This window comes from Telmatherina bonti (assembly GCF_933228915.1).
Source record: "Telmatherina bonti genome assembly, chromosome: 5".
NCBI lineage: Eukaryota > Metazoa > Chordata > Actinopteri > Atheriniformes > Telmatherinidae > Telmatherina > Telmatherina bonti.
The window spans coordinates 11,510,010-11,533,666 of NC_136623.1; the positions used below are offsets into that span (position 1 = coordinate 11,510,010).

The 23,657-nt window shown below is 37.7% G+C and overlaps 1 protein-coding gene across 5 annotated transcripts in view; it reads left to right on the forward strand.

The window, feature by feature from the left end:
- The window catches only part of cspg5a (chondroitin sulfate proteoglycan 5a), a 70,018-nt gene that overhangs the window by 42,860 nt on the left and 3,501 nt on the right, over window positions 1-23,657 (forward strand). The window contains exons 3-4 of one of the 5 annotated variants that reach the window (XM_079240124.1): window positions 163-351; window positions 14,146-14,302. In XM_079240124.1, the coding sequence (XP_079096250.1) occupies window positions 163-351; window positions 14,146-14,302 (346 nt within the window). The remainder of the gene's footprint in view (window positions 1-162; window positions 352-14,145; window positions 14,303-23,657) is intronic. The other 4 variants (XM_079240126.1, XM_079240125.1, XM_079240127.1 and 1 more) reach the window with 4 other exon arrangements.

Consider the following 23,657-nt stretch of genomic DNA (forward strand, 5'->3'; position numbering starts at 1 on the left):
TTTTAATCTATTTATTACAAATGTCCTCCAATCGCATAACTATCCTTTTCCTCAGTTGTCCCCCATTTTCCTTTCCTCTGTTTCTTCCTCTACATGTATCATCACATTTCATTCCACATCGCTTTATTTAATGTCCCCATTTCTCTTTCTTTCTTTTTTTAGGTGCAACGTCCAGGACTACATCTGGCACAAGGGTGCCCGCTGTGAGTCTGTGGTCACGGAGTTTCAGGTGATGTGTCTGGCCGTGGGTGCCTCAGCTCTGGTGATCCTGCTGCTCTTCATGATCGTCGTCTGCTTTGCCAAGAAGCTCCACGTGCTCAAGACTGAGAACAAGAAGTTGCGTAAACGCAGGTGAGGCTCCCATCAATCATCTGAGTCGTTTTTCTACAAAGTAAAAAAAAAAAGGTTAAACATTATTTCCTCTTCACCTGGCAGGTAGATGGAACAATTGATACTCTGTAGAAAGGTAAATGACATGGTAAACAGCATCCTTCAGGCTTTTTGTTGTGGAAAATAATTACCAAATAGTCTGGATAATTTGGAAAAGAGTGACAATGGTTTATTAAAATGAAACAAGTACACAAACATGTGCATTAAAGAAGATGAAGACAGTAGTTTTAGGGTTGAAACTGGAGAAACCATTCAGGTTTGGAGGAAAGTCTGTATCTGTCAGAGTTCTGAAGCGGTTCGGACCACAAGGACCTTGTACATCCTGGCTCCATGAACGTGATCAAAAGTGACACCGTCCTTGGGACAACTTGAGATATATTTCTCAACCTAAAGTTACACATCATCATTGTCCATCTTCTGCCCAGATCCCTTTTTTGGGGTCAGGTTGCCATAAATGAGCAATGGAAATTCAGAAAACACAATCAGAGCTAACACATTGATGTGCACATGCAGAATAATGATGCTGAGCGATACCAGTAAGAACAGAATATAAGAGAGAAAACAAACTGGGAAGTTTCCATTTACACAAATACTGTACACAGCAAACCTTATCTTAACCAATTATCAGAGACAATCATAATAATGTCACAATATGATGAAATATTCAGCCATTTAATATACAAAGTTTTCACTATTTATGATGAGATCAAACAGACGCCTTATGAACAAAATGTCATTCTTAAATAAAAGAAAAAGATAGACTTTTCTACAGTCAGCTCGGTGAATAGATGACCAGAGGCAGAAATCTTCCCGAGTGGGACTTCATTGTAAATGTAGATTAATGAATTAAAAAACAATGACTAAGTTGACATACTGGCATATATAAGAATGCTCCAGATGAATGAACAGCTGCCTCACACCTATCACACCTCTAAAGCTCTTTTCACACATTAGACATGCAACATTAACATTTTTTATCGTCTCTTACAGCGAAAGCATTCAGTCATTCAAACCCTGGTCACTTTCCTGGTAATGTTCTCACACTTTATATAAAACATGCCTGTGAAAGTAACACAAAGAAGAGCATGAGCAGACAATCAGCTAATGTTACTATTACTATTCATATGAGATTCAACTGTGTATGCAGTCAAATAAATACTATATAAAATACATTAAACAACGTGATGCCTCTCCATAACAGTTTGCATCAGCGTGCCAAGCACAATATATTTTAGTTAAGCAGTGATGGCCCCTGGAAACAGAAGGAAATGACATTTTTCTTGTCATTTAAGCTCATCAGTCAGTCAGTTTCATATATACATAAAAATTAAATGGAAACACAGTAACAGCACAGCTGTTCTAAACTTAAACAAAGATGTTTATTGCAGTACACTGTCTCGATCCCATCCCTGCTGAAAGGAAGATAAGCTGCAGCATTTTCAAGTTTTGTAAAAAAAAAAAAAAAACAAGTTATTTTGCTATTAAAACTAATCTCAAGCTAAAAAAAACCTGATTCATTGTGCTAAACCAGAAATGCCCATGCAGCGCCAGTCCTCATAGGACACAATCTTGCAGGTTTTCCGTGCATTCCGGCTCCAACACACCTGACTCAAATGAATCAGCCACTGTGAAGAACTTCATTGGCTGCTGGATCCATTTAATGGAAGTCAGGTGTGCTGAAACAGGGATACATCAAAAGCCTGCAGGACAGCAGCCCTTGAGGACTGACTTTGGACACCCCTGTGTCAACAGAAGTCTGGATGGATTTGTGCGTTGGCCAGAAAGCGGAACCTACATTTACAGCTCATAAATCGTCTCTCATTCATTTGACTTATTCTATTGCTATAATTGCAAAAACATTGAAGGAGGAAAGTTTTGACATGGGTGTTACTCCTTTGTCTAATAATGCAATCTGTTTGGTCCTCTGAACAACATATAAGTCAAATTAACTCACTGCTGCTGTGTGTGCCTGTCGTTTAATGAAGCTGCAGCAGCTTGGACCGTGTTTGCAGTGATAAACACGTAAATGTTACTTGCTGTGACTTTGTCAGCTTGCCATTTCATAATGTTACAGAAAAGAGATTAACTGACACATGACAACAACATGTGAAGCTTCAACCAGATTAAAGGAAAGGATTGCATGTGTGAAAAGTGCTAGCAACTCACTGGTTAATATCTTTTTTGTAGTTTTCTTTACATTTGTGGTTCTTTTGCTACAACACATTTTTTCTGACATAATAAACTTCATATGATGTTGCACACAGATTGATTGCAGGTTCTATCTGTTGCAGGTGCAACAGATAGGAAGATTGCTTGTAATTAAGGATATACCGATACCAGTGCCAGTATCTGCTCAATACCAACCGTGTGTACTCCTACTTGGTATTAATAAAAGTGTACCGATACCACACTTGTCAAGCTAGCGCAGATGTGTTTGATAACATGCTTCCGACAGGTTTTAAAAGAAATAAATGCCTTGATTGTTAAAATGTGACATTTTGTGTTACAAGCAAAATCTTTGTTTCAAAACCACACATTTATAGTTGTATTTAGGTAAAATGTGCCAAATCAAAATAAAACTTGTTGAAATTGTTGGATCTGTAATGTTATTATATTTGTATTGGTGAGGTAACTTCAGAAAGGATGGGTAATTTATTACAACCTAGCGAATTAATAATGAATGAACATGGTTATAACAGCAGTAATAACCATAGTCACAATAATGTTCACACAAACAGATTTGGTATCGGCAAATATCGGTATCGGCAGATATTCAAATTTCAGATATTGGTATTGTATCGGAACTCCCATAAAGTGGATCGGTGCATCTCTACTTGTAATTAAACAAAAAGTTCATGTTGTCTTATGATGGCAGATTTTGGCTCTTTGAGACAAAGAAAAATTCTGAAAATGTTCAACTATTGAATCTGACATTAGTCTGTGTGATTAAACCTTTTGTCCATGATCAATGTATCTCTTTTCATCAAATATAACATGGGTTTTCAATAATAGTAAGAAGTGTCTGTTAAATAAGAACACAAAGTCAGTTGCGAGTCTTGTTTTAGTGTCATGTTTCCTCCGGGCTCCACACAGTTTCAATCAGTGGGCTCATTTGTTAAAGTCCAAAAGATCAATAAACAAAAACTAGGAACTGAAGTGTTTAGCCTGCTCAGAGGTATTTTATTGCAGCATTATTAGTCTCAGTGACAGATTCTCAGCCACATGACTCCCCCATCGATGTCAAATTTAGAAAACGACAGTGGCAGGCTGGTCGATAAAGAGATAATAGAGAAAAAAAAGTTTGGTTGAGTTCAAATTTAAAAGGAGATGAACAAATAAGGCCTCTGGACCCAAAAACCTTAAACACTCCTTGCAGTTCAGTCAGTAAGTGCACAGAGTCCGACCTTACAGGGGAAAAAGTGTGGTGCATTGTATTGAGTAAAAATCTGTCCAAACTCTCACTGTGTTTAAAAAAAAAAAAAAAAAAAAAAAAAAAGCATTGTTGATACAGCAGGAGAAAGAATATGAAACATACATTTTCAGCTATGAGTTACCACCCTCAGCACACACATACACACTTTTCTACTCACCATCATTTTCACTCCTGCTTCTCAGCTCAGGAAAGTTTACTGAACCTCTTTAAACCCCATTGCTAACAAATGTAACATTTCATTTGAAGTGCTCTGACATTTCTAAAGTATTACTACAGAATTGGCCCAGCAGACATCTTGCAACCCTTCAAGAGGCTTAATATCCTGGTTGGAAACAACATAACTACTGATTAGAGGAAAGCTGCAGCTTTTAAATTGGGGTGTGTTTTGCAAAAGAAGCTGCGTTCTTTCTTGAAATTCTTTATCAAATTCAACATTTGCCATTAAATCATGATTAAAATGTGCTTCATTCTAAAAAAAAAAAAAACATATGACAACAGTTGCAGAAGTAAAAAAAACAGCTTAATTTTCAGGAAATACAAAAGAAAGGGATGACAGTGCAAACAACAACATATGTCCTTCACAGGAGTGGAGCGAAACGAGTTGGGAGGGGCTGCTGAGTAGAAGAATCATTTCTCACAACAGTAACTTGTCACAGCTACATTTCCAAGGAAAAATGACTCAGAATGATGGAAGCAATGGAGGTTCAGAGTCTGATTTAAGGACAAATAATTGAAGCAGCTGCAGCACGAACCCTGTAGCAAGAACACAATCACTGATCTGATGTTCCAGCAATATAAACTAGTATCAAAACATCAACCAAAGTCATTACACAGATACTAGTAGACGCATCAGGTTGTGATGCTTCAGTCTGAATCGTTTCCAGGTTTGTGCCTTCGGTGGGGATGGTGGGGGGGTTAATAGCATGAATGGCGGCACCAAGCCTTTTTATCTCACATGCACACATGCATGTTTGAGGATTTACTTAAATATTTGGGTTTGGTGATACTTCCCACTGTTTATAGGTTATTTTCGAGATCTTTCCAGATGTTTCTGGCCACCTGAATGAAAACACAGAGAATCCACCGGCAGCTTGAAAAAGTTTTTTCTTCTTCTTTAAAAATATTTCTCAATGTGGAAAACATTGAAAAAAGAAATCACATAAAACACTTTTACTCTTTAAGTTAAAAAAAGTGCAAAATATCATAATACTATGAATAAAAATACTGAACTAAAAACTAAAAAAAACAACTAAAAAAAAGAAAGCCTGTTAACACCCACTAACGCCTGGCTTTTGAGTGAAAGGAAAAATTGATCCCAAGGTCAAAAGTTCCATAAAAAGTGGAAAGAGAGGTTAGAAGATGGTGTTTAATCCCTGCTCTTAATTTTCTGCCTTTCCATACAGAAATCCCTGGTTTAAACCATGTCCTGCACAATCTCCTTACACTCCATTTTCTTTTATATTTTATCTTCACTTCAGTTCATTATAGATTTTCTGCTTCACTTTCACCCAACTAAAGACCATCACAGACTACACAGTTTAATACTGGTCACAACGTCACATGACGCTAAACAACTGCTGACCAAAATGTTCTCATCTCATCATTTTAAAACCTGGATTGTGAAACTACTAAGTATTCAACATATTTGCAACAATATCTGCATAGTCTTGGCTGGAAAACTCTCCGTTTCCAACCCCAACAGAAGCTTTGATGCTGACCGAAACGGCTTGCAGAATTGCAGGGTGCAGGTCTCTGGACCAGGTCGGAACACATTGTAGCTTCCAGAGCACCAAGGATAAACATGCTACTCCTAGGATGAGATCGGCCATCTTTAACAACTCTAACAGTGTTTGAAAAGCCCCATTTAAACACATTATTCTTGTATAAAAATTGTATTTAAAGAGAAAGTTCTCCTACTATCAAAACAGAAGTTGCCCTAAATCATCATCTTATTTAGAAAAGTCCAGACAAGAGTTGTCTCTTACCTGCCAAAGAATGGTTTTGATGATGATTAAAATGATAAATAATGTTGGATTTAAGCCCAGATGAACACCTTTGGGAGATGTGTATATTTTAATCAACACTATCCTTCACTGGTTCATCAAATGAGTCATTGAAAGAGCGGTGTTCAATCTCTCCTGCAGCATTCCCGGGAGTTGCTGAATCAATGCTAAGATTAATTAAAACAGCATGTAGTGGTCCAACTCCTTATAAAGATATTTTTGTTCAGTTTAATCCTTTTTGGCCAATCTTTGCTCCATAAAGGACATCACAAACTGAGGCTGGTTGGAATCCAGGCAGAGAGCAGAAGAGAGTACATGAAGTTAAAAAAGGAAAGAAAATACACAGGTGAGGATGATGAAGAGAGTCTGTGAAGCAGACAGTGGGGAGACGAGACAGAGAGGACAGTGTGAGGAAGATGAGTGAGTCAGATGCAGGTGGTTCAGGAGGAAAGGAAGAGGAAAGATGTCGAAGAGAAGTTGATGGTGAGCAGCTGGCAGAAAACCAGGAAATGCAGGTGTGCGATGAAAGTACGATCTATGACTAATAAGGAAACTTTTTTTTCTATCAGTCAAACATTGTTTTGTAGATCATTAAACTTATTTATTGTCATATCGTTTAATCTTTTGATTGAACAGTGTAAACATTTCCTCTTATAATTCCCACAGTGATGAACTTGGTTGCTATTGGCCAGATGTACAATATAAAAACTTCACATTTGAGAAAAGATGGTAGAGAGAACTATTTTCTTTCTGTTGATGAGTGAATTATTGTAATCAATCAAATGATCAGCAGGGCTGTGGTCACATGCATGTAAATGACAATACTGCACTTAGGCTGCAGTTTCCTTGTTAAAGAATTCAGATGGTAGCACAATAAAATGCACCTTTTAAAGTTTAATGTGTTTAATCGGTTATTGGAGAAACTCTGAAGAAAGAAAGAGTGGTTCTAAGTCATATGGAGTGATTTGTGGGTCCAGTAAAGCTCCACCATGACTGTTTCCAGAAACAGGATAGACATCATAAAAAAGCAACTTAAATGCAGAAAAGTTGAGTTTAATCAGTTTAGGTTCAAAATATTACAAATACACATTACAGTTAATATAGTTTTGAAATATACAATGTATCATGTGTATGTAAAAGTTAGACACACGTTTCATGTTAAAAAGCACACATATCCTCTTAGGATGATCACATTCATCAATGCTTTTGTTTGCTTACAGTCTTACAATCTAATGATTAAATACATTAGAATTCAAGATTAGAGTTTTGCAGATGAACTAAGAAATCCCTAGTTCTGTTTGTAGTTTTAATTCCAAGAGGGAATACGGGAAATAGAAAAAATAACAAGCTTAAAATTAAGACATTTTGTGATTTAGAGGCAGTGACAAGAGCATTCAAGAGCTAATCATCATTTGGCATTTCCAACGTTTGTTTTTAAGATTAAGGTTCAAGAAATATAAAAAAAAAAACAACTGTTTATCCTTAAAAGGTATCAAAAAGTGGTGAGAAATGTCAACAAACATGAAAATGAGATAATAATGTCAGCAAACATGAAAATGGGAAGTCAGAAAACTGTACAGCTACGATGAAGCAATAAAACATTTTCAGAGCATTAAGTAAAGATTTCTGTGGTGAATTCAGTATGTTGAGAGAACAGACTCCCATGACAGACGGATTGAAGGGCTGGGAAGATTATACATGAGTGGGTGGGGGTCGTTTCGGCATTGCTTTGCCATTGCCTGTGTTTTCTGTTGCTATCTCCCTGGCAACAGAGCCGCTGTGGATGAGCAGGATCGGCGATCCAGCACCGTGGATGCAAATGTGAACAAGAGAGTGCCGAATCCTCATCAGCAGCTCCCACACTGCAGGGTTTATTTTTAGCTCTACAGGGAGGGTTAGCATGCTAGTCATGGTGGGGGAGATTAAGCATGATGATGAAGACGATGGTGAAGAGGAAAAAAGTGGTGCAGTGAGTTGTAGCTTTAACGCTGGCGAGCAGAAACGTTTTAAAAAAAAAAAAAAAAAGGGTGATGTCATCAGTACCCTGGATCCAGCTGAAAGTAGGGCAGTCTGAACAGGAGGAGGGGAGGGAGCGAGGAACAGGCAGAGGAGGGGTTGACCTACATACAGCTGTGCGACCTGAGGGGTGTAAGCAGCAGGGTGCATGCAGCATGAGAGACAACACTGCCTCATCAAGAAATCGATGAGGACTGAGAAGGAAGAGGAGGACAGATTAGAGGAGTAAAAACAGATAAATAACAGGAGGAAACTGTTGCAGGAGGAAAGAAAGAGTTTTAGATGAACAAGAGAGAGCTATTTCACAGAAAGAAAATCAGCCTGACACATTCGGAGGAGTGTGTGCGCTGCTGAAAAGGTTCATGAATACATGAAACTCCCACATTCCCCATCTGCTGTAGAAGCGTTTCTGTGCCGCAGTCGAGATCAGACAAGATCCTGATCAAGGATGGAGGCAGAGAGAAAGAAGGAAATGCTGGATTACATGACAGCAAATACACATGTCAAATTAGACATGCCCAGTTCTGGATCTTTAAACTGAGCAGTATGCTATTACTGGCCAAATGAGTAGCCTTTAGCAGCTCAGATGTTACATATGGTTCATTACTTCATTTATTCACTATAGATGCAACAGAAACAAACATAATCTGATAAATGTTGTTAAAAATAACCTGCACTCTTATTAATCTGGTTTATAAAACTTATGTATAGAATTAAGATGAGGTAAAACTAAAAAAGAACTGAATTTACTTCAATTTAATTATCTAATGTTGAATACAGCACAATTAAATAATGATGCATGGGTTTAAGAGAAAAGATATGCTTTAATTTCTCTGATGACAATGCTGAGTGAAACAAAATGTTTTACATCAGCAGCTGAGTACTCCTAATGTTGATTTAGTTCCAACTTGTTACTCTTAAAATGTTTTAGCTTCAGTTATAGAAATCAGTTTGCTAGAGTATTTTTTCTTCATTTATAACAATATTTTTAGCCAATCATAATAATACACTTCTTAAAACACAGTTATTAAGAGATTAGGATTTGGGGTCCTATGGGTCCCATCACAAGTTTGCAGGCGTAAGTGGTCCAACTCAATCTGTTGGTTTCCTTATATATCCCTATAATAAATTGGCTTTCATTATGTTGTTTTTTTTTCCTTTCTGGAAAGCATCTTGAGATGGCATTGGCGTGATTAGATGCTATATAAATAAAGTTGAATTGAATTGAATTGAATTGAATTGAATTGAAGTGGTTTCAGCGTTGCTGTGGGTGGTAAAAAGAAGCCATAGGCCCCACAGTGTACCTAGCAAGTATAAGTACTACCCTTTCTACTGGAAGATTCCACTAAGGATCACACAGTTTGGCTATAATTGCTAAATTTGTAGGGTGTAAGCAAAGGCTATGAACATCCTGACAATCCAGGGCATTTGGTTGATTCTGATATTGCAGCAGAAAACAATGAGAGCAGACATATTATATATGCTGATTTAAATGTTTTGCTGATGTTGATGTATTTACTTCTTGTCAAATTGGCCCTGAGACTGGACCTACTGGTTACTAGCATCTTAGAGCTGTAAACGGTTAGCATTCATTTCCGAGGACACCAACAAAATGCTTTAAACAAACAGAAAATGCACAACAGCCATGATAATTATGCATACACATAAATAAGAGATTATATTTTAAGATGAAGGGTGGGATAAAAGGTTCAGTTCACTTTCCTCAGTGGACACTAACAAACAGCTCATTGCCAGATTGGAGTGAATCTCACAGTTTGCAACTTGATACTTTTTTCTTGAGTTGATGTGGTTTCATTAAAGTGGGGCTCCTGAACTTTAAAGGATCACATCTTGTCTCTTCTCAGAGCTCTTTATAGCCAGAAAAAGTCAGTTTGTTGGCTCTTGTTTTTATTTGGTGAATCCGCCATGGTGCATGTTGCGAGCACGTGACATGATGTAAAGCAAAACACACCTACTAAATGATGCTCCAGGTTGAAACACAGTTATGAAGTGTGGTTTCTCAGGTCTGGTATACCCCAGTGCAACGACAGCTTCAGGAATGTGCTATATGAATGTCAGTATGCCTTTTAAAATGAGTCTGAGGCTGAGTTCTAAGGTCGGAAACCTATGTAGCAATGTTTTAAAGTAAGCATAATGTTGGGTGACATTTTCCCCCAGTTTACCTTGTACTTATTTTTTACCTTTTGTTTACTGATTCCTGTTACTTGCATGTGATTTAGTTGCTTTACAACACATGCATTGATTTCTTATCATGGCTCCATCTAGCATTATATTAGGGTGTCAGTAAACGTTGATAGTTTGTTGCCCCTCATTGTTTTTTGTTGTTTTTTTAATCACAGCTGCATTTTGTAGTTATAAAGAGCTGTGTTTGTTAGATGATTCACATTACAGGGCTGCATTAGAGCTGGGACCCTGTATGACTCAATAATAAATCTCATGGGAGTGGGTGATGGTGTTAAAAAAAGGCAACTGGAGTGGGATTAGGGAAACAGCCCCACAAAGAGCTCTATTACAGAGTGGTTCACAATAACCAAATAACCACTCTGCTAAGGCTAAGAAATTAAAATAGGAGTTGTTCATAGAATCTGTTGGTCTTTTAAATCAAAATATTGGACAATCCTGCTTCATTGTACTTACACATTGGTTATGTGTGAGTATCATATCAGTCCCTATTTGGTTATAAAACAACCTCCACCAGTTTGTCTTCATTAGACATGAGTTGTAATTCCAATGGCCTCTTCATGGTACTGGTAGTGGTTTAGTGGCACTCCTACAGCTGTTTTTTCCCAGTGCTTAAGTACTAAAAGTAGTACTACTATAGCAATTGTAAAGCCGTACCCACCTGAAGCTCTACAGTACAGTAATTAACATGTCATATCTCGTTTATTGGTGAAAATGATGTAAAAAGTCACGTAAGAGTACATTTCACACTGTATGTGCAGGATTATTAACAAGCGGCCAAAGCTTGCTGAAAGGGTGCAGAGCGATCACAAAATCTGTGATCAAAAATGATGATGGGAAGCATACTTCTCTCTCCCTCGTTGCCACTTCATCTTTGATAGTCATGTCACGTCGCTCATCAAATATAGATATGGAAGCTCAGCATGCAGATCAGAGAAACAGTAGCTGTTTGAAAAGAAAGTAGATCACGGCCTCTTTAACTATACATACGATGGGGGAGCAAAATGATGATGGGAAACACATGACATCTCAGGTTTCCTGAGCTTCTCTGAGTCTTAAAATGTTCAGAGTTAAAGTTTATATGACAGACATTTTACATATGAATAGGAAGGCTTATTAGGGAGGGAGAAAAGAAACAAAATCTGTGTCATTCCCAACAAAGTTGTCGTCTCATTTGTCTGGAAGACAAACGTCGCTTTGCTTTGAGAAGTCTGCAACAAAGGGGAACACACCTCAAAGAGTTCAGTCTGACTTAGTCTGAAGGGAAGTCCTGAAGTTTGTTTCCTCCTGGGTGGAATGATAAAAAAGTCCCTTTTTAGTTGCATTTTTTTAAGGCAGCTCATCAAAATTTCAGAAGAGGATCCTTTTGATGGGACAGAGCCTGAAATAAGGCTTTTCTTCACACAAGAGCTTACTAAAAATAATATTTTATTATAAGATTTCTGGTCATGTTGGAAGCCAAGAGGGAGTGAAATGTTATAAAGTCTATTTTCAGAGGAGGATAAAGTTGGGTCAATGCTCTGATGCTGCAAGCATGTCATTATTTAAGGCTGATTTGAGTCATGTCAGCTGATTCAAAAAAAACTTGCAAACAATGTTCCTCCTTCACATCTGTCTGAAGTTGTTAAAGTTCAATAAAGTTTTTCATTTAGAGGTTTAAGATGTGACGGTATTGAATTCAAAATCATCCCTGTCGGTAATGTGTTAAATTTGTTCCATATTTAAGAGTGCAGATGTTACCTTTAGACAGGGTGTTGTCTTGGTAATATGTGTTGGGAGAAATAAAAACTCTTTGAACCTCAAGTGAGGGAACTAATTTTTCCCAAAGTAAAGCAAAGAACTTGCATGAATATAACGAGGAATAATATTTTTAGTGTCCTCATGGGGACATACACAATGGGGACCCACCGCAGTCTGCAGGATTGCTGTAGCGATCACCTGTCTGGGGGGCTAGAGGGGGATCCTGCATTGCAACCCAATGGATCCCCAAAATATCATTTTGCTCTCAACAGAATCTGGCCAGATGTTCATTATCTTCATCACGTTTCATTTTATTAGTATTTTTATACCTATGTTCAGTTAAGAGACAGATAATAGGAGTTAAGAGTTCTTTATGTCAAACACTTTGTATTGCTTTATGGCATGAAAAATGCTTCATAAATAAGTAAAATTCAAACTTGAATTTAAGTACAAATAGCAAGACTGTCCCTTGTCGTTAAAGGGCAAACTGAAGAATAGATGAAGGTTGCTGCAGTGGCTGTAGGGTGACGCTTAGCTTTTGGCTGTCTTACAGATTTTGTCTTTGGCATGCAAGCCAACGATGAGTCATGATTATTCTTATATAGCTGAATATAATTGTGTCGACATTGACAGTTAATTAACATATGAAAATTTTCCACTGCAGACTGAATGGTTACAAACCCATAGAAATGTCTTTTATTTCCAGTCCTCACATGCCAGCAATGCACCTGTTTCAGATTAATGGATCTTCTCATCAAGTTCTTTGCAAGCCTGTTAATGAGATGTTCATTTCAACCAAAGTTAAAGTTTGAACGCCTACGAGCCTACAAATCTCCATTTTATAAAAGGGATAAGTAGAATTAAAGACCACTTAAGCTCTGTTATTCTTGTATTTAACTTCGGATGAAGCATTTATTTCCCCTAACTTGAAACTTTTTACCATGTTACACCTTCAGTATGCGAAAGGATGTTTGAAAGCAGGTCATGTTGTTCAATTAGTCCATTTCTTTTTTTAATAAAATCTTGTCACCTGGCTGCTTGTGCTCTAAAATCCACTGAAAGCTTTCTGAAGTAGTGTTTATTTTCAGATCACGTTGCAATTGGACAAACCAAAGTTTCCTACAGTTGTTGAAAATTTCAGTCCGCACATGCCAAGAAACATATTTCCTTAAATTCTTGCAGATTATGCACATATATAATTATAGTGGTGTGAGGATTTTCTTTTTCTCAGTTTAAATCGAGCTTTTCTTACAAACTAATTTAAAGAATTGATTTTCAAAAGTCACCTCGGAAAGCAAAAGGCAAATCCCCCAAACATAAAAATAGTTTGTCTTTTGTTTACTTTTCTTTTTACTCACATTTTCAATTGTGACCTTACAACTCGGCCTCACAGGAAAATGTGTGGTTTGTGTGCCCAAAATATTGCATTATCACAACAAAGCCAGGCAACTGTAAAATAAAAAAACTGTACCCTTGTGTTTATAAATATAGAACCATAATCATGTATTTTTTTTAACCCTTACCACAAGCAACCACAACTTACAGTGAAGTAAAAAAAAAAAAAATCCCGTGAGCCATATTGTGCTACGATGGCTTGAACTTAAGTGATTTTGTGTTTTTTTTATGTTATTGATGTGCAATAATTACTGTAGAAAGTTTTACATAATGCATTTTATGCACAGCTTGTAATGTAATATATAGACATGAAATATTTTCAGATCAATATCAGTGTTAAATCTACAATATCATGTAAAACTGCATGTTTCATGCTGCGAATGAACGTTACAAACATGTAAAGCGAAATTTTGCTGGATTTAACTGGAGTTACTATGTGGCCTGTGTGTGTGTGTGTGTTAAGATACTAGGTCATTTTAAGTCATATGTGTTGCATCACAGATGAGTTGCTTGTTTTGTCTGACCGTTCTTAAGCAAAAGTCAAAATCTTGCAAATTAATGCTGCTTTCTTGCTTTTTCTCCCCACTCTTTTTTTTTTCTCTGAGAATTCCCTTCCTCCTACCTTTTCAACTATCATTCCCAATTTTTCCCTCTTCTTCCTGTCTGTTTCTCCTAATTTTTTTTATTTCCCTCTCTCTAATTTATCTTTTTCACCTGTTCTATGCCTTTTTGGATTTTCTTCGATATTAACTTTTCGCTGTTTCTGTCACACATCTCATCATTCTTCCTTTTCCCTTCTCTGCCTGGATCCTCCTTGTTATCTTGTCTTAAACGTATTGTCTTAAACGTACTGTGCTCTTTTTAATCATTTCTTTTTAATCATTTCTCTTTGCTGTTTTTGACCTTGCCCCCCCCCCCATCTTCTCTCCTCCCCCTTCAATCTCCTCTATCACCCCCGATGCCCAGCAGTAAGTACCGGCCTTCATCGGAGCAGCACAATGATAATTTCTCGCTGTCCACCATCGCTGAGGGCTCCCACCCAAATGTAAGGAAACTGTGCGACACCCCTCCTAACGTCCCTCATGCCCGTGCATTGGCTTACTATGATAACATTATCTGTCAGGTAACGTGGTTCTCGCCTCTCTCTCACCCCTTTTTCTGCATCTCCCCCTGAATCCCGCCCGGGCCCTTGACTCCCTACCAAATGCATGGGCATGAGTATTCTCTGATACTCTAGGTGAAATGCTAAAAGAGGGTGGATGGGAGGGGTCAAAGTGCAAGGATGGATGATGGAAGTTTTTCTCAAATGGTTGAGGAAATCCAATACTGGGGAGATGGGAAGAATGGTTGATGAAAGTCACACGTAGTATTTTTTTTAGTTGTCTACAAATCTTTAAAAAATTTTCTTTCTGTTTTACAAAAAGTGCTCAAGTCTGAAAACTATAAATGTTCATTGGGGGACCTGAATGTGGTAACAATTACCTCTTTGTTTAACTTCTTCTGGCGTGTGGAAGTCCACAATTTGTTTATTGCTTAAGCAATTCACAGGTGTATTATATCGCACAAATTCAGCTTGAAAAATTCTCAGGAGGTTGTTTTTGGACTGCATACATCAAAACAATCATGCATGGGGTCCTTGTAGTGTGTAACCGCGGCAACACATGATGATCAACCCTTTTATTTTGATTTGGTTAATTGATTTAGCCTCCTAGGTTATCGATCCAGATTTACAGGTTGCAACACAACAACCTTGTTTTTCACAAGCGTTTTAGAGTAAGAAGTACTAAAAATCTACCACTATGACATTCACTGGGCTTACAGACGTAGCACGCATCTGATCTGTGGATGGAAAAAGGGCATAAACACATACAAGGTTAGAGGTTAAATTCTCCCTAAATCCATGCTGACTGAACATTTATGGACTGTCATCCTAACTTAGTGGCCAGCCTTTTTGGCTTCAAACCAACCATTATGAGAGAAAACTCCTTGCTGTGACCCTTCCCCATCCTGTCTCTCTTTTTTTTTTAAATGTGCTCTTTCTCTGATCACTTCATGCATCAGTATGTCATAGCATGCCTGCTCTGTCGCTAATATGTGCCACCCGGTGGCCATGTCAGCCATCACGGCGCTGCTTTGCAGTCTGTTAAAACACTATGTTTAACAAAATGTCTGCTTGACTTGTTTATCCTGAAAGTGGGTGACGAAAGCGGGAGGGATGGTTACAACTTGTAAGAAATTATTTATTTTGTGGGGGGGAGGATTGACGTCAGAACCAGGTAAGCTAACTGTGTGTGGGGTCTTAGCAACAAATGGTGGCAGTTATCAGGATAAACATCTGAGATGCAACGTCTTGCTGCCGCCTGTAGGTGGCAGCAGAGATCCGACAGGTACCTGACTAACTGAAGCATGGGTAGCTCGTAGCGCTAATGCTAACGTTGTAGCAGCATGGGTAGTTATAGTGCTACAACTAAGACAAAGTTTGTTTTTGTTTTCAAATTTTAAGTATTTTAAAAAGTGTGGTACCACCTTCTAACAACTCCATCAGTAGTTTTCTTCACTTTTTAAAAGTTTGTAATCATTGACCTTGTAAGTCTCATTTCTTTCATGCAGTAATTTTGCATTTAGTTCCTTTAGGGGCAATTGTGTCTCACCCATTCACTGTAACCACAATTAAATGCCATTTTCATCATCCTGACATGCATCAAACCCCAAAACATGCACATGCACATAAACATGTACAAACACATGCATCACTTCCTAACAACATCTTAGAAATGTCAATCTTTTTAACTTACTACAATGTACAAATCCAAACTATAGAGCCTTTGTAGTACATTGGATTGAATAATATCTTGGGTTGTAAATTGGATAAAATGTTTAAATTAGAAACACGTTAAGATACTTGGGTAGTGTGGATGTATGCTGTGCAGGAGGAGCATTTGGCCAATGCAGCACAAATGTCTGATGCCACTTTTGCAGAAAGTGTGCGAAAATGTGGCAATAATGGTCAAAAAGGGTTAAAGATAAATCAGCAATGATAGGAATATTGATATCTTTGCAAATATTTATGGTTGAGTTCACACATATTTTGGTGAAAAACTGTGAAGATAGCTATAATAAGAGGATAAAAGGTTCTATTCTGGCTTCAGTTTGGATATTTTTTCCTTTTGTTGTCTACAAGCAATGTAAAAGTACAAGTTTCAGGCTGCTTGTTATTTAGCCAACATTTAACAAACTTTGCTTTTCAATGATTACTTTGTAAACGATTAAATAACTGGTTTAAACTCTGCAAATGTTTATATAATGTCAGCAGGTTATTTAAGATTATTTTTAAAATAAAAACAGTCCATTTGCTTGTCTCATTTCGCTTTAACTAGTGTAAATATCCTATTTTTGCTGTTTTCACAAATGTCAATATTTTAAATTTAAAACACATTAATATAAACCTTGGTCAGAGCATGTGAAAATATGAATGGTAACAAAATTTCCATCTACTATTCAATCTGAGTTATTTTATGACAAGTTTTCCATCTGTAAACAAAACTCATCTGAGCATATAGGTGTCCCCGGACCCAAACCAACACCAGCTTTTCCAAATAAATCCAAAATACACCTTCTAATAAAGCAAATAACCTCAATTTTCCCACAAACTAACAACCTCACCAGAAATATCTAAACCTGTATGTGCTTTAGTGATGTCGACTAACTTCCAGGCAGTCCCAGACAGTCTGTGTTTGAATGGATTTCTGGAGCCAGCAGGAACTATCAGCTGGCAAACGAAAGGAAGTCAAGTTACTTCTACTACTGGTCTCTGTCTCCAGATCTCTCTCTGTTATCTCTGTCTCTTCTTGTCTCAAACCTTTCCTTCCCCCATCTTCTCTTCTTACTTTCTGTCCACTTCCGGTTCCTTCTTTCTCTGTCCATTCCTTTCTGTCTCTCTCTGAGGATGCCTTATATGGTTTTTGAGGAGTATAACCCTTTGCCCCATCCCCCTCCCCCCAGAAAACCATGAGCAGATACACCTGGGAGTGTAAGACCAAAGAGGAGTCCGACTGTGAGGTAAGACCAAATTCCAAATGCTAGATGGTCCCAACTCCCCCTCACCCTCCCAAACAGCTCTCATTGTTACTGTGGCCCTGTCAGTCACCCCTCTCAACTATCAGTGGATCAGCCTGAACCTCTCTCCCAACTGCCAAATAAAGAAAGAAAGAAATCCTTGCAATTAAGCATGACGTGTTAGTGCTGAATAGATGTTTAGAATTATGCCCATTCATAAGGATTCATTTTGAGCTCCAGGTGGGAAGCAAAGAAACACCATTGTGGGTTTTCAGCACCTGCCTTTACACACCGAACTTTAGTTCATTTACAACAAGGAAATCCAGACTTTCATTAATAATAGCATTAGTCCAATTTAGCAAATGAGTCAAAGTTATTTTAATCTACACTCACTGGGTTGGGTGAATTTAAAACCCAGAGTCGACAAAACTCCTAAAACATATGTGAATAGACTGCAGAAGCATATGAATGTCAAATAAGCTTGTTTAGAATTCACTTCATTTTTATACTGAATAATCTACTGAACTGTCTTCTAAATTAGATTTATTATGAAAGACTGATTTAAGTAATTTAATTTAATTTAATTTAATTTAATTTAATTTAATTTAATTTAATTTAATTTAATTTGTATTTTCATCTCATTACCTTATGGAGATAAATAAAACATTTCAGGAGTACCTTTTTATAAATGGCATTCAAATTTCCTTTTTTGCCCCTTTTTTGTTTTATTCTTTTGTTTGTTTATTTCTAATATGAGCTGCTTTAACCACAAATGTAATGTCACTGTCAGATGGAAACCTTGTCTAAAACATGTATTTTGTTGCATACTTGCCAATGTAAAGTGGAGGTTAGTGAACTGGATTACATTTTGTCAAGTATTCAAAAATCTGGTAGAATTAATGTCTTTCCAAACTAACACAGATCATTTGAAAATGGGAACTTTAATCTGCATTTGCACCAATCATTGTCATGCAAACAGCATTTTTGTTGAAAACGTATTTAACATTAAAGTAAAATGTCAATTTTTGGATAAAAATTCAAATACACAGCAACAACCTTTCTCCATAGTTGAGAGTTTAAAAAACTCAGTTTGAGTTTGACTCAGTGTTCCTGGCTATCATCTCACTGAGACATCTCCCCAAGTTTTGGAAAAACATCTCGGCCTCCTAACATACTCACTAGTTTCTTCGTAAATGGCTAGCTTGGTTTTGAATGTTTAACATTTGAGCAAAAAATAAAAAAACAAAAATGATTCTCCTGCTATTTTAGTTTTGATGACACGACGAAAGATTAATCCCCCCACTGAGCACGCTATCTCCACCTACTGGCACAAAATCATTACGACAGTGTTTGGAAGCTTTCTTTGTTATCTTCAGTTCGGAAAGCAAAGGTCTGACTGATGCGAAATATTAGGAAAACAAAGAAAAATACAAGTTTGGAGAAAACAAACAAGTATTGCTGTGAAAGCGTCAGTTGTGATCTGTTCATGATTTTTGGTTAAATTAGTTTTCGATATGTCTGTCTGAAAGGAAAAAATCCTCCAACTCTCCATTCTAAATTTTCTGACCCCAGCTGTTTATATTTGCCTCATAAATATTTTAATATTTGTTCTGGAATAAAACCTGGAGCTCGTGGTTCAACCAGTATTTTCCACTGATTGTACAGATCTAAAGACTTTCAATAACTTTAAGAAACAGGGATAATTCTGGGATATTAAAAAAGAAAAACTCAGAGATAGTGCACTGCTGCTAAAAGCCAAATATAAAAGTAATACTGTTCAAATAAACTCAGTTCAACTTTCTCTAAAAAGAAAGCATTTGAAGAAGCTCACACAAATCACAGTATGAAAAGTTACACAGATGGATTAAATTACAGATGAGTGAAAATGTCATTTAAATATACTTCAAATACTATACATTAAAGCAACATTCAGCCATAAAAAGACATAAGCCCATGTTCAGTCTTGAGGCAGAAAGATGAAACCATTTCCAACACACACACACACACACACACACACACACTCTCTCTCAGAGGTCGGGAAGCAGGAAGAAAAATAAATAAATAAATAAAACAGACATCCACCAATCAAGACACTCACAACCACAAACCAATTATTTCTACGCGGTGACACAAACAGCAGTTGTGTGTCCTGCAGTACCACAATTCTTTGTGTTTCATTCACGCTGAAAGATTGAACCCACTTGTCCTCCATCTTTCCTTCACAGCAATTCAGCCGAGTGTAGCCACACGCTCTCCTCTGCTGCAAAACGATGAAATGGAATTGTTTTCCGTCAATACTAAATAAATTCACCAAAGAAAGTGAATTGGCCGGCAGAGCTGGCTGTAATTTTTTAAGAGGATTTCATTTCCATTGACTGGATTGACGCTCAGTGACTTATCACATCTGACCTGACATGAAGTCCAGACGCTGCTGGCATCTGGTAAAACTGAGCATTTCCAAAGACTGTTTAGCATCTTTTAAATGGATATGTGATTATTATCCTCAATGCAATGAGAATGAATGTTGCTGTGATTTAGAGCCACCAGCTTCTATGATTTGGCACAGCACTGAAAAGATGTGTTAACTGTTCTGACTTATAGGTTGGACTTTTTTATGGCTGCACTGCTGTTGTGCTTCCTATAAATACACAATGCACCTCTGAAGAATGAAACAGAGTTGCGTAAGAATAGCTAAAAGATTAACTAGACCAGGATTTAAAGTGAAGGGCATAAGTTAAAGTAACAGGTCATGAATCAAACATTTTTTTCTCACTGTAGTTTGCTATAATGATATGCAGATGTACTTCTATAACCTAGTAAACAACCTATACTCTGTAGTAAAGTGAGAAATGATCCAAACAATAGGTTGCTATAGTACAAAACATTCTCAGTTACTCTTTGAAGACTTGTACATATTGTCCCTTTTCCATTAGTATCAGCTTGTCTCAACTTAACTCGCCTCGACTCGGTTTGTAGGATTTCCCACGAGGCTTTTGTACCCGTTTACCGGTACTTTTTGTAACTCCACAGCCTAGGTTTTAGGCGAGCAGAATTGGGTTGTGTGTGACGTCGCCAGACTGCATGCCACTATTGGTCAGGGGCTCTGCCAATCAGAGGTTAGGGTCAGGGAGTGACATCACTGTTAGAGCAACTCCAACTCGCAAGTTGTTTACATTACGTGACAAGTAATGGCGCAACAAAAGTCTGTTCCGTGGTCCAACACTGAGGTGGAGACATTTCTTTGCTTGTTGCTGAGGAAAGGATACAGAAGGAACTAGATGGAGCGACACAAAATGGAAAAAATCTACCAGAGCTTTCTGACTCAAGGGCTAACAAAAGAGTTTTCAGCAGTGTGGAGAGAAGCTGAAAAAGCTCAGAAGGGACTATCGGCCGGTCAAGGACCACAATGGTCGGAGTGGATCAAACAGACAAGACTGGACGTGGTTCCAACAAATGGATACAACTTATGGTCAGCGACCGGCAAGCCACAGACCAAGTAACAGGTTGCCTCTAGGTCATGTGTTGTTATTGAGCTTGTCATGCACAACACTGACATCACAGTGATTTCACACAAACCCCGCCCATTTCTGGACCTGGTACTAAATTGTAATGGAAAAGAAACACGACCAAGCTGAGACGAGTTAAGTTGAGACAAGCTGAAAGATGTGTCTTAAACTTGAGAACAGCACAAGACACAACCAACCCTACATGTCCAGATTCTGTCACGTGGTGGTAATGTGTTCGGCCACTCTGCTCCCCTCTGTTACAGTCACACAACCACAAGTTCCTTTAAAATCCAGGAAGCATGTGGACTGCTCTAATATAGACACGTAAACAAGAAGCAGCAAACATCACTCTGTAAACACAAACAAGGGTGTTTGCATGCATTGTGGCAGGATATACACAGATGCCCACATACACACTTTCCAATCTAAATATTTTAATGTAAAGTGAGCCAAAGTATTAACCACTAATGCTTACACTGTACAAACACAGAGGTTAATTTGCATCAAGGGTAGCGCTCACTAAAAATACTCAATCCAGTTACAGCCAGCGCATGCAACATTATATAGTTGTACATTCTGCAGCAATCCTGTGACTGCCTGAATGTAAGAAGTGAAAAAAGGAAAGGAAAATCTTATTTCGTTTTCATAAAAATCAGACTGCAAAGGATGTGTTCTCATTGATTTTATAAAGTCTGGATAGAAGTTTTTTGCAGCACTTGCAGTGAGATACAGTCACGTCCAGAATGATGGAGGTAATGAGCAGAATCAGTGCAGCTACCAGCAGCTTGTTGTGGCACTCATAATGAAAAGAAACAACAAATTTTAACTAGATGCCAACATAACATCTGTTTGCTCTTGATGCAGATGCCACACTCACCTGGAAGAAACAGGCTTCTCTGAGTGGTAGTTGTAGAGCCAAAGAAGTAAAAATAAATAAATAACCAAGTGAAACAGAGGTTTTTAACATGCTGTATCAGTTGTTCTTGTCTTTATTTAAGGCAAGTAATTGTGTTTTCTAAACCCAGTCATCTCAGGTCTCCTGAAAGACAGCCCTCACTGTTTCAGCAACTCTACCATTCATCTTATTTAGTGTTTTTATGTTATCAGATACTCTGATGAAGATGGAAGAATACCATCTAGACCACAGGTGTCAAACTCCAGTCCTCCAGGGCCGGTATCCTGCAGGTTTTTGTTGTCTCCATGCTCCAACACACCTCACAAGTTCATAATTAGGCTGACAAGAAGCTGCTGGGTCCATTAGATTAGAATCAGCTGTATTGAAGGAGGGAAACAACAAAAACCTGCCGGATACCGGCCCTCGAGGACTGGAGTTTGACACCCCCTGTAGACATTCAGTTACGCCTATGCCAGGGTTATTCAATTCGGTCCCACAAGGGCGCTGGCCCGCAGGTTCTCAACATATCCGCGCAACACACCTGACTCCAAATAATGAGTCATTGTGCAGAACTTAATTGTCTGTTGCAGCCATTTAATTTGGGTCAGGTTTGCTGTAGCAGGGATACATTGAAAACTTGTCGGGCTTGTGGGAAAGAGCTGAATGGCCTTGGCTCATGCTAAAACTGTTGGATGTTAACCTTCATTTTTCCTTATGAATTGTATCTCATGTTCTAGCTTGTAACATTTAGGGCTGGGATATCTTGCAGTGCACAAATGCGTACACGACAGCGTTCTGCTACGTTGCTGTGTATATACTTGCAGCAAACAGAAGCATGATGACGGCAAAACGTTCAATACTGGATGTCACCACTAGGGGGCAGCACACTGCACTTGGACTCTGAAATAGTGAAAAGGTCGATATGCCAGTCACATTGTATTTCCAGGACATGTCTGTAAACAATAGCTTACCAATCTGTTGTTACGGCACGAGTGTTTGTTGCTGTGTAATGTGGAGGAAAAATCATAAAGATGCATATCACCAATAGATGTCACCAAATTCAACACACTATAACTTTAAACTATCCTGGTAGTATTTTTTTGTTTGTTTGTTTCTATATGCAAGGACAAAAATGTCATGATAGGACCACAGAATGTTTCAACGCAACATTTTAACTAAAATTTTGTGATGGTATATTAAATTTCTACAGGATTTTGTTAAATAACTCTGGTCTTTTTAAAGAACTCAGAACTTCTAATATATTGAAATATAGTTTCCATGATATGTTACACACAGAGGTGTATAGTTCAGGTGCCATAAAGTAAACGTCCTGCCATGTTTTGGATCTACTGATGCATTTAGAACAGGTGTTTTCACTAACAGGCTCATCTACCTGCAGTAGAGCTGAGCTAATTAAGTTCTGCTGGTTGGAACAGCTGCCAGACAGAACTTTTACTTTATGGCACCTGATTATACACCTCTGGTTACACATCATAATTTCAGTTTGATATGTCTGAGATATACACTATAAACACTGGCCATTAGTAACACAATTTAATATAGTCAAAATAAAAAGATGATCTTGAATTTTTTTTAAGAAATTCACCAAATAGCAGTTCTGGATAAAGAGAAGATGGCTTTCAAATGTTGCTAATACCAAATTGTCTAACTCGTAACCACAAAATGGTGGCTAAGGTCAAAATTTCTATCCTTTATGCAATGTTTTTGCAAAGAAAAAGCAACTTACCAAACACATTTATCTAAATTTAATCTGTTTTTCAAACAGAAAAATGTGTTTTTACATATATTTGAGAGATGTGGGATAAAAATAAAATAGTTTGCTTATTCTATGCACTCAAACTTCTTTAGGCACTTTAAGCAATTCGTGTTCACACATTAAAATTAACATAAGATTAATTTTGTAATGCTTGATTACATTGTCTCACACTGAAACCAGATTACAATCCACAACATGACAAACGGACATCAGGAACTCACCATGTGCCTCCATCATCATCATC